At 41.2% G+C, this 12,274-nt stretch overlaps 1 protein-coding gene and 1 long non-coding RNA gene across 4 annotated transcripts in view; one reads left to right on the top strand and one right to left on the bottom strand.

Moving 5' to 3' along the window:
• Positions 1–12,274, bottom strand: part of LOC309663397 (cyclin-Y-like protein 1) — a 596,208-nt gene that overhangs the window by 559,496 nt on the left and 24,438 nt on the right. Inside the window, exons 8-10 of the mRNA XM_082467401.1 lie at positions 8,292–8,458; positions 4,857–5,019; positions 2,360–3,319 (exon numbers count right to left, since the gene is read on the bottom strand). Coding sequence (XP_082323527.1) covers positions 3,203–3,319; positions 4,857–5,019; positions 8,292–8,458 — 447 coding nt within the window. The 3' untranslated portion in view covers positions 2,360–3,202. The remainder of the gene's footprint in view (positions 1–2,359; positions 3,320–4,856; positions 5,020–8,291; positions 8,459–12,274) is intronic.
• Positions 8,495–12,274, top strand: LOC309663409. 3 transcript variants are annotated; one of them, XR_014265240.1, is made up of 4 exons: positions 8,495–8,620; positions 8,933–9,052; positions 9,206–9,351; positions 12,193–12,274. It is a non-coding gene; the product is annotated as an uncharacterized lncRNA (long non-coding RNA). The 3 variants fall into 3 exon arrangements; XR_014265241.1 differs by lacking the exon at positions 8,495–8,620 and having other exon boundaries at positions 8,629–9,052; positions 9,314–9,351; XR_014265242.1 differs by lacking the exon at positions 8,495–8,620 and having other exon boundaries at positions 8,629–9,052.

The raw sequence follows: 12,274 nt of genomic DNA, 5'->3' as shown, positions 1-12,274 counted from the left end.
GTAACTGGCATATTACTACGCGGTGCAAACTATTGATATAAACAGTGACTTGTGATAGATTTTTTTTTTCCTTCTGTACTAAACCAGATCATTTCTCCTCATCAGCAACTTAACAAGAACAAAGTTAAAGATGTGACCTTAGGAAGGTAACTAAGGTGGAGGAAATACTACGGCAATACTATCAGGACTGATGGAATATTGCTCAAGTGCAGTGGCTAGGGTCTAAAAGAAACTTGAGAGATCTGGTATATTTCCAACTGAATGTTAAGTGAAATAGCATGTTAAAGTCAAATTACGTGGCTTGTTTAAAAGTCACCCTCTTAACAGCAACCACAATTCTACTGCTTCCTGTTCTTCCATTTTCTTTCCTGTTCAATTGCTTGAAACCCTCAAACAACAAGTTCTGATTCTACAGTATTCCTGTAATTCCTTTCTCTGTGGATTTACCTACTTTTATCTTTCAATGTGCATTTCCATCTTGGCACCATAACAAACAATTCAAAAATGCCATCTAATGCATTATGCCACTGAGCACTGTAGCCAGTGATTTTAAGTGTACTAGATTATCTTCAGGTTGAAAAGAGCGTAAGCTGAAGAAATAAATGTCTACATCTTAACTAAAGGCAGGGGTCAAAACAACTTATGAATGGTTAGTTGGAAAATGCTTTAAGGCCCGACTATCAGAGCTGACTGAAAACATTTGAGTTAGGCAGAGTTGTAATGTTATGTGAACAGTGAGAAGTGTTACAAACACAGTAGCCATATATTTTAATTAAAACAGAGTTTATTAGCTTTTCTTTTAATATAAACATGAGGAAGAAAAACCACATAAGTTGTAGCATTCTTTTCAAAATAAAACTGCAATCAGTACTTGAATTTCCAAGCTCCAAACTCCATAAACAATATTTTTTGAGGTGGTAGATTGTAGTATTTTATATACCATAATTTATCATTTATGTCTCTGTCCCTTAAAAATGATGGAACCTGCAGCACTCAGTATAATGTGAAGCCTTGCTATAAAGAGAGAAAGTACTTCTGGCCCAGAAATGCTTTGTTTACAGGCAAAATTCCTAGGATTACATTTGAGAAGGTAGGAGGAGAAAGATTTCACATAGTTGAGAACACTTTTTTTTTTTTTTTTTTTTTTAATATTTCAAGTTTAGGTGACATCGTTACCAATCTCCAAAAAGACTGATTACTGGACCTCCCTGCCTTTTAAAGCCTGAGGTAAGGGCTCCTAAGGTTTATATGTTTCCTCTTACATAGAACTTGAAGTGAGACACCTACAGCCAGGTTAACACACAGGATAGAAAAGCTGTTTCGTATCACTTACTCTCCTGTCACTACTACTAGGGTCCAGTTCTTTTCAATTTATTACATGTGAATTAACACTGTTGTTCATAATTCCTTTACCAAATCTAGAAAAAAGAAACTTAGGTGATCAAGCAGGTAAGCAGCCCAGCCTTGCAAAGGACTATTTTAAAAAGAGGAGGGGAGGTATCCCCTCAAGTCTTAGTGCAATTTTAAGCTTTGATACTTGTAGAAGTATAAATGCCACAAACTTACGAAACATCATTTGAAAGTTTAATCGAATTTCTTCTAAACTCATTTAGTTTTGTAAATTTTAAACGTTAAGCGTTTATTGTTTTATTTTTTAAAATTTATGTATTTATTTATTTATGGCTGTGTTGGGTCTTCGTTTCTGTGTGAGGGCTTTCTCTAGTTGTGGCAAGTGGGGGCCACTCTTCATCGCGGTGCGCGGGCCTCTCATTATCGCGGCCTCTCTTGTTGCGGAGCACAGGCTCCAGACGCGCAGGCTCAGTAATTGTGGCTCACGGGCCTTCCCAAGCCAGGGCTCGAACCTGTGTCCCCAACAAGAGAGCCTGCGACAGTGAGAGGCCCGCGCACCGCGATGAAGAGTGGCCCCCGCTTGCCACAACTAGAGAAAGCCCTCACACAGAAACGACCCAACACGCCATTAAATAAATTAATTCATTTAAAACAATAAAAAATAAAAAAATAAAAGCTTAATGTTTAAAATGTACAAAAGTAAATGAGTTTAGAAGAAATTCGATTAAAGTTTCAAGTGATGTTTTGCCAGTCTAGCATTTATACTTGTGCGACAGTGTTCTGGAGTATCCAAGCACACTATATTAAAGCTTAAAATTGTTCTAAGACTTTTGGGACACCTTCTATTTCATCACCGGCTTGTTAATTACTGGACCACCATGTTGGCTGGAATTATGAAAATATCCTTTAACACAAGTATATAACAAAGAGGAAAATCATCACAAAATCAGAAGCACCATTATAGTTAACAAGAAATGCAGCACGGACCCAATAGAAGGAAATAACCTACTTTCTCTGTTTATGATCGCAAACATGCTAATATGCTAATAAGTACTGCCTGCAAAGAATTTGGATGACATGTGTTATTCAGCAGCTTTTTGGTTTAAATTGATTGCCAATAATGACTAGCAGCTTCAATGATATAGTAGGGAGGAAGAACCCTGCAAAACCTAACGATGCTACAACAGTCTGTTCCGAAGTTTGGCTTTATGAGTTGTTAGGAGTCCCATGTTTGTTTTTTGTTTTTTCTTTGTTTTTTTTTCTTTTTTGTTTTTTTTTTATTTTTTTTTGTTTTTTTTTTGTTTTTTTTTTGTTTTTTGTTTTTTTTTCTTTTTTTTCTTTTTTGTTTTTTTTTTTGCTTTTTTTTCTTTTTTTGTTTTTTTTTTTCTTTTTTTTTTTTGGAGTCCCATTTTTTGATGGTAATACTGCACTGATTCTAAAGGAATATGCAGCAGTATGGGACAGTGAGGCAAGAAAAACATAGAAGTTATATAGTTAGTGTCTTTAAAGTCTAAAAATTTAAACTATTAATTAAAAAACCTCACATAGCTCACAGCTATCAGATATCTGTGCGTGGATTGGGAGCAGATATCTGTGCGTGGATTGGGAGCTTTTAGCTTTGGAGTGGGTTTTGTAACTCTGTTTACAATAAAAAGGACAGAAGAGCGTGTTACATTGACGAGGTCCCGTTCTTTCCTATGAGCATAATCTTCGCTTGTCCATGAGTCTCTTGAATTCAATGTCTTTCTTTAAGGTGAAAATACTAACTTTGCTGGTTTCTGAGCAGGAGAGGTGATATTTCTCCAGTCTTTGTTTCGAGGGGTTTATGATGTTACAACCCCTCACTTCTCCCTTAAGAGAGGATGGCATTGGAGCGCCGAATACCAATGAAATGATCAGCGCTGAAAGACCTTCTCATAGCAGCTCTACACACGTCTTTGTATTTGTCGTCACACAATCTGGAAATGGCCTAGGAAAGTCAATCAGGTAGAACATAGGTATAATTAGGGGGGAAAAAAATGTTCGGACCTTAAAAAAACAAAAAAAGCATCATTGATAAGCCACACATCTACATTCGTTTAGATAGTTCATAGTTACTGCTACTTTGGATAGCTGATATCCACACTAACTGACAGTTCCCTAAGGTAATAACCTTTAAGGGCTATGATTAGATTGCTGGGGCAAGGGGTAACTTGCCCTAATAACTTAGAGTTACTTAAAAATTGGCTTCCTAATGATAGGCTCCTAATAGCAATATCATCTGTTACCTACACACGTGATCCTTAAACGTAATGGACATACACTTGGGCAAAATCAGTGTTTACTCAGCTATTCAACTTCTCTTCAGTTTTCATTAGTTATTACATACTCTAAAAAAATTTTAATCAGGTAGGTATGTGCTGAAGGTAGGAGAGGTCTAATGACAAGCGCTGAAAGGTGCTATTTCACTTGCACATAAATTATGGTAGAAAAACATCTTATTCTAAAGTACCACCAAGGTACCACAGAAAGTATCAATTTTAAATGTGTTCATTTCAGTTGTGAATTTTGCTGTATACCCACCAAAAATCATAAGCCATAAGTATTACTTTGTTCCATGTACGTTACCATTTATATTAAAAACTCATGTACTTTCTACATCCAGTATCTGAATCCACATTATACCTTCCAAGTATAGGTCTCTCAGGTTAGCCACGGATGCTTTGTCTAATAAACTCATGGGACTGAACTGTGATACACATACACACACACACACACACACACGAACTGCAAGCTGAGTAAAAAACAGTTAAGAGGGAATTCCCTGGTGGCGCAGTGGTTAAGAATCCGCCTGCCAATGCAGGGGACACGGGTTTGAGCCCTGGTCCGGGAAGATCCCACATGCCGAGGAGCAACTAAGCCCGTGCGCCACAACTACTGACCCTGCGCTCTAGAGCCCGTGCTCTGCAACAAGGGCAGCCACTGCAATGAGAAGCCTACGCACCGCAATGAAGAGCAGCCCCCGCCCGCCGCAGCTAGAGAAAGCCCGTGTGCAGCAGCGAAGACCCAATGCAGCCATAAATAAATAAATACATTTATTTATTTATTAAAAATATCAAGACAGTAGAAATAGTCCAAAACATCAATTATATTAAAAAAAAAAAAGACAGTTAAGAGTGGTAAGTAGATTACGTAGGTACATATGATTAGGGATACAATTTTAAGAAATTATTCATGTATGGTTATATGTAAGTGTAGAGGTTCAAATGGAAAACCATTAAGAACAGATTAAATATGATTCAAAGTATTCTGAATTATGGTTACAGAAGAGACAATTTTTTTTTTTTATAATGTGGGATCCCTGTATAAACCATAAAAGACACAGGAAATATGATGCCAACGGGTCAATAAGCTCTTCAAACTGTTAATAGCTTTCCATTTTCCTAATCACTGCTTAATATAATTTAGCTACAGGTGTGGCTTCGGTGGCTGACAGAAAACCCCAGTTAGTGATTTCACAGCCTTACCTCTAAGTTCTGTGCTCTTTCTTTGCTAAGAGGAGTGAATAGAACATTCAGGTTGTTGTCATCTGCTAAGGAGCGAAGGTCAAAGTAGTATTTGGCATACACACTGAAAGGAACATTAATATTAAACTGAAGTAGCTCCAGGAAGTGCCTTTCCATCTCATTCCTGGGGGAGGAGGAGAAGACAAAAGCAACACAGGACAATTTTAGTCAACTGGGCTATCTTCAAAAATACCATTCTGAGCTACTAGGATGGCTCTAAATACTGTTTTGAAACAAATAATGGCTACCCAGCTGGATTAATACCCTAATGTTCAAACAAGGTACAGCTATTTGTGGTCCTTTCTGCGTCCCAGCACTTTGAGTCTGGGACAAGGGGGAAGAGGTTATGGCCCTCTTATGCACTCATGCTGCTGACTCGGGGGCTCATTCTTCAGAGTTCCATTAGTGCAGCTGTACGATTCATGCTCCACACTCACTCACGAGGCCCCGCTCTAGTGATCAGATGAAAGGAATGATGTATGCTGTTTATTAGCTCTGAAGAACTTGCAGACATTTTCACCGGGCTGATGACAGGAAGGGGCTTACTGAAGTAGAGACGAGCCAACAAAAGGAGTGGGCACATCACCACGGCAACAAATGGATCCATCGAGAGCCACTGCTATTATGTCTGAGGGGGGAAAACTCTTGAGGCAACAAGGATTCATCTCAAGTAAATAAATAAGCTACATTCGATGGGAAAGGGAATCCCCCCACCCCCACCCCGTGCATGGGGCTGTGTCAAAGGGCATAATGCAAGTTTCTGTTCACCTTAAAACCTTACTAGGGTGAGTTGTCGTCACCATGACAGGACAGGATGCACTTTTTAAGCTTAGGAAGGCAGTAAGATTATGTCTCAGCTAGACTAAACCCACTTTACGATACGACCTCTGATAGAGCAGTTGTTGCCCCCGGTGTTAGGAGAGCAGCCCAGAATGTTCAGACCTACCGCCCCTTGCCAGGACAGACTGCACACGCCCACAGAGGGCGAATTCAATGAAGTGGGAAAGTAGAGTGCTGGGAGCAGGCTTCTGCTATATGACCATATCCAGCCATTTGCTTGCCAAATGTTTAAGTAAATAAATATAAAGTTAGAGTAAATCTTACCACTTTTCACAGCAATCACTTTAGAGAGTTGATTAGATAAAAATGATAAATACCCAAACAAACATGCAAGTGGCTTATTTTACAATACATTTGGTTTCTTGGTTTTCAAGTGTTAATACTTTTATCCATTGGATAAATCAACAAATGCTCCATGTTCTCCTGTATGGAGAGCAGAGTATGAGCAGAAATGAGGTTTCTCATTTGTTGAACTTTAAACCTAACTGAACCTACTTCCAAAATTAATTTCCTGTTCATACGGCCAGAAGTCTATAGAAATGTAAATCAGATAATGTTTTGATAATCAGCTAATCAGGACTTAATTTACTACAGGAATAAATGCACTTCACTATCCCTTTTATATTTTCTCCACTAATACATTTTAATTGTGTGGAAATACAGTACTTCATAGGATTAACATGTCTATTAATAGAGCTTTAATCACTGAAGAAAAGCATTATGCCTACAGAATATGCATCTTCTGTGTTTTTTGCTGTTTGTAAATGGCTAGGTGGCTGAAGAGCCTACCACTTACAGGCGCAGCAAACTGTCTGAACAGCAGCTGCTCAGTTTAACTTACTCTTTTGAAGGGAAATATATATTTAACAAGACACAGAGATGTTAGAAAGTTTTAAGGAAAAGCTGATAGACAGCAATTTTTCAATTCAGACTCAAAATGAGACCATTACAAATAGTAGTCAACAGCAGAGGGATGAAACAAATGTGTATTAAACACTTTGTTGCAATGCTTTCCAACTCCCAAAGATCATAAACAAAAGCAGCCTATTATAAACATAACTCCTGGTGATTCTCCGTTCTACACAGAAAAGCGTTGTTTAGAATTAGTTTCTTCATAGCTGGACAGTGCCGCCAATGCTCCTGGGCTCAATGTCTATGAACACCCACACGTTTCCCTGCATGTTCTCGGATGTTGTACCTGGAACCAGAGCCCCAGTCAGCTCAGTTGCAGATTCTGAGAAAATTTCAGCTGCCATCATGGCAGGGATGGTGTTCACGATTACAAATTTTCCTTCCTTCAAGGGACCAGTTCAAAGACTGATGATAGTGTTGGTCAACGTCACTTTAGTTTCTGCAACTTCCAAAAGTACTTCTATTCATTTCAAATTCATTATCTGCTGTTCCACTGTTTGCTAAGATTGCTACCAGCAATATCACCACGACCACCTGGTTTACATGATCACCAAAGTGGGCATTTTCACCAAAAGCCACTTTGACAGCTACTGACAGTCACTGGTCCCTTCTCTTAGTCACAGCTTTCCTCGCTTCAGCTGTAAATATGCACTTTGGTAATTGTGAATTATCTAGGGTAAGGGGCAAAGGTAACAAAAACAAACTCTTGCCCCTGCCTGCCATCTTGATCGGCCTCTGCTGTCCAATATAATCAAGAGGTGTCCTTTCACATTTTCCTGAATGCCACCCACAAAGACAGGTTCACTGTCAAGCGGGCACTTCGAGAGTCTGCTGGAATTACCTCTCTGGCTCATCCTGCTTCCCACCCTTGGGGCCCTTCACCAGAGCCAGATTGGAAGCCTGGCGTTTCATGCCAATGTGAGCGTGCCATCTGTGAGGAGAACCTGCCTAGTTAACTCAAGGCCCCACAAAGTGCCGCTGTGTTTGCTGAGTGCCCTGGGTGAGGCCCCAGGGATGCTTCCCGGACGACCTGAGAGGTAGGTGTTTCCTAACTCAGCAGACTTTAGGGGAGGAGACAGGAACACAGGGATCTGAAACCTTTATATGTGGCTACCTGTACATCATAGTTTCTGTAACAACAGAACCTCAGATAAAAAGGAGAAAAAGACCAGCAAAAGCAAATACACAATGTGTGACTCAGGTTGAAATTATAACCTGTCAGTAGTCTAGAGGCCCTAAGACCTTAACAGTGGCCACTTGCTTCAAAGACCAGGCATGTGCCCCTTAAAAATGGACTGGACCTGGTAGACAGCTTTAAGAAAGCTGTCAAGTTACTTACTGTACCATGTTGCTCTGGTAGTGAGCTTGTAAAATGTTTGGCAAAAACCACCAGAAAAATCATTTCAATTTCTCAAGCAGAATATTACAACAATAACACATCAAGACCTACCAATGAATGAGGGGAAATACAAATTGTTATACTACAGCTAGATAGAAAGAAGGCTGTAATTTTATGTCTATTTCAGCTCTCTGCACAAGGTAACCTTTCTTAAAATGTAACATTTCTTAAAAATGTAAACTTTAGGAGAGCAAATGAGGTATTGGAAAATGGTTAGAAAGTTCACGGTAACCTTACAAACTCACATGTCCTCAACTGTAACGTCCTTGAGGATCTGGCAGTCGTCCACATTCCATACAGCCCGATCGTCCCAAAACTCGGAGGCAAGAAGAATGGCTCCCAAAACAATTCTTTTCCAGTTAGTGGGGCAAATGTCGATCTCAGCATAAGTTAAAAGCCTTTCTAAGTAAACCTGCAAAAGTAGAGCACTGATCTTTGATTTTCGTTCAGTTTAAGTGCTGTGATAAGAATTGTTAGGAATGACAGATTTCATCTCTTTTTGACACCCCTTTTATTCCTAGGTTCTACAAAGACTTTGCTCAGCCAAGCCAAGGCCAGAGGCCAGGTCACAGTTGTAAGTCAGATATTTCTGTGAGTCTGATATTTCTACTCTGCCCGTGTGAATTTCCAACCCAATTTTGGTCACAGGAATGAAAGGACATCTCAGCAAAGGGCATTCTAAAGACACGCATTGTATTATTACCTTCCCACTTGTCAAGGGCAGCACATACAGCCCAGTGTCGACTTCAACTGTTCAGTAAATGCTTGAGTGCCTATCACGTGCAATGTTAACTACAAGACTGGTGGTGGTTGCATGGCGATTTTACATAACGCTTGAGTGTGTAAAATTCTGGTAAGACTGAGCACATCTTTACCTTCTCTTCAGAGTCACCAGTCCTTTTGTGGCATGAACTTGAAGATAAAAACTGGTGGTCAAGAGAGCCTCCCAGTGGCTGCTGCGTGGCACAGCAGGACAGGCAGTACAAAGGGGCTTTACAACTGTCAAGTATTCCCATATTTTAGTGCCTTTTGAAGGAACACACATGCATACAAAGGGTAGTCCTTTTCATAGCCCCAATTTTTCACATCTCCATTATCATTTCATTATTCATTTCTGTCTTACATAATCTGCAGCTTAGTCAATTCTTTTGGTTTTAAGGTGGGAAGACCTGCCTGTGTCTGTATCCCTGGGGCTCCTCTAAACCTGCCGGTTTGTGAGATGATTTCATGGTTTCTTTTACATGTATCAAATGTCTACCCTACAAAGAACTGGATGGAGTTAACAGCTGAGCAAAGATTAGAGAGGTAAACTGTGATTTGTTGTTACCTCTGTAGAAGAGTGTACATGCCATTTGACAAAAAGAAAAATGTCCAGTTTGAAAGAGTCTGTTTACTCTCTGAAGGGTTATCAGATTGACAGCTCAGATTCGCCCATGCCCTCCAAACTCTACTGTGTTTTCAAACACGGGTAGTGGGATTATATGTTCTTAGTGAAATTCGGCTCCCATTCCCCAAAGAACTCAGCACTCTCTAGTACCCTAAGAACGACTCTCCCCGCAAGGTTCAACTCTCTACTTTATGGGACTCATCAGAGGCACTGAAACGACACTGGCAACCTCTCAACTTCCTCTCACCTTTGTACTGGCAAACTTGGTACACGTGCCGATATTCATTTATCCCACTTGCCCTCCTGTCTCGGAGGAAGCGAGATTTCTTTCTTTTCACTGAAGCTAACTCTCCTGTGAATGAAGTTGATCCCACCTCACTTCTGCAGAGCACTGTGCCCACAGTTAGTCTCCTTTTGAACAACTTCTCCCTCTCTGTCAGAGGCTTCCTCCAGTGTGAATGCTTCCATGTCCCCAGCCTGTCCCCCACTGCCCCTAGACGGCGTCCTCAGGGCTGAGGCCAGCTCCTCATCTCCCATCCTCTCCTTAACCCACTTCAGTCAGCCTCCTGCTGCTACCACTCTACAGAGACTACTCTTGCCGTGGTCACCGGTGCCTTCACACAAACAACCCAGAGCTCTTCGTCCCAGAGCTCCACTCACCAGGCCTTCCCTCATAAATGAAAGAGCACTGCCACACGCCCAGTCGCTGAGACCAAAAACCTGCACTTGAGTGTATCCTGCTCCAATCTGTTAGAACTTCTTGTTATCTCTACCTTCACTGGTACCCTGACCGCTTTTCTGTCTGTCACTTCTGACTTGTATCGCTGCCACTGCCTAACTTCTCTGCCTCCCAACAGACTACAGTCTGTTCTCCCCAAAGCAGCCAGGAGAGCCTCTTCAATTAAGAGTACTTTATGCGCCTGCTTCAGATCTGCCAGAGGTTTCCCATCAAACAAATACCTTCTTCCCGTGGCCTGCAAGTTACGAGGCCCTGTGCGGTACGGCCTTGTCCTTCCGTGACCTCATCACCTATGCTCTTTCCCTCATTCCCCGCTCGGATCACAAGGGCCACCTTGCTTTTCCTTGAACACACAGAACAAGTTCCTGTCTCAAGAGCCTTGCACTTGTCCCCTCTGCCCGTAATGCCAGCGTACCTGATCTTCCTCAGTTCAGCCAGGTCCTGGGTTCAAACATTACCTCTTTAAAGAGGCTCTTCCTGAGCTTTCTAGTAAGCCCCTCTAATCACTTTATCCCTTTACCTTGCTTTCTCTTCATGGTTTTTACCACTACTTGAAATAGTCATCTTTTAAAAAACACTCATTAAAAAAAAAACACTTATACTTTGCTATACACCTGAAACTAACACAACACTGTAAATCAACTGTACTCCGATTAAAAAAAAAAAAAAAAAAAAAATTTACGTCTTCCACACTTGCTCCATAAAGGCGAGAACTTTATTTATCCAACTTGTTCTCTCCTCCACCCCCCACATGTAGAAAAGTGACACAGAGTAGGTATTCAGTGACATGGTATTTATGACATGAGCAACTTCTTGGTAGCATTTAGCGTTTGGACCATACTCTCCTTCTTGAACCTCTCCTGGTGTCTCTTAGGGTTCTCTGCTGGGTTTCCTACCACTGTAGCCACTCCTCTGGGGATCTGTCCCTTAAGTGCTGACAGTCCCTAGTAGGATCTATCTTCTACCCACTTTTTATTTTACATACTTTCTCTGCATTTGAACAGCTACACTTAATTCCCTCCCTCTAGCTCAGATTCATGCTCCAATCCCATATATTCAAATGATTACTAGACACTGCCATTCTGCTGTCTCGCCGGTACATCAAGCTTAACTTGTCTACAAAGAAATGCCCCTCTTCCAACCCAAATACTCTCCTTCCTGCATTTCCTAGCTCTCCATATGCAAGCACCATTCCTGCCTCTCTCAAGCATGTGCTAAGCACTCCAAGTGGCCTGTAGCGCCAAGAAAAGGCCTGTGTCTGATCCAGTACCCACTGAGGGGTCTCTTTTCAAAAGGACAAGCCTCCTGTCCTAAATTCTGCCTTGATAGGAGCAGGCAGTGAGTGGCCTAAGTATTCCTTCCCTGCAGACCACGCAGCTGACTTTCCCCCCTACAGGTTTGCTATAGGGAGGAGTAAAACAATCCCAACTACCTATCACTTGAATATGATTTATCATTCAAATGATAAAATCTTACCATAGGAATTAGGAATGGATGACAAAAAGGTCCTTACACAGCTGTAGCTTAGCAGGCTAACTAGAGTAAAGCCTTCTGAAGTCCTACTGGCACCCTAGTCCTGGGCAACTTCACATGCAGGCAGTAAGAGGACAGCAGGGATGGTTAACACCATTATCCATTATCCAAGGAACAGAGAACTGAGGGCAGTAGTTCTCAGTCAGGACACACATCAGAACTGCCTAGGCAGTGCAGTCTGGGACTCAGCTTCAAACTGCCCGGAACCTGTTTCTGCCTGTGGACCAGAGCGCTCAGTGATTGCCCCACCCCCCCACCACCACATGCGTCGTCTGTGTGTGTGCGTGTGTGCACTGTGCGTGCGTGTGTCCCCTCAGGTGTGGAAGGAGAAAGCAGAAATCTCTCCTGCTGCCTTTAATAGCAATTGTTTTGTGATGAGAAAAGCAATGGCAACGTTTTAAATCATAATGATGATTAAAGCTCAAATGTGTATACTTTACTTTCTTTTGATAGGTTTTTCTGAATAAAGTTCTAATGATCATTTCAGGAACCTACTTTCATTTGGGAAAAACAGGACCATACCATGTGTACAAGACAGAAATTTCTACAGATGCTTTATGAAAGAAAAA

Source organism: Balaenoptera physalus, assembly GCF_965194825.1.
Source record: "Balaenoptera physalus genome assembly, chromosome: 6".
In the NCBI taxonomy this organism is placed as follows: Eukaryota; Metazoa; Chordata; class Mammalia; order Artiodactyla; family Balaenopteridae; genus Balaenoptera; species Balaenoptera physalus.
The sequence above is the reverse complement of the archived record's forward strand: the minus strand, read 5'-3'. Positions and strand labels throughout refer to the sequence as shown.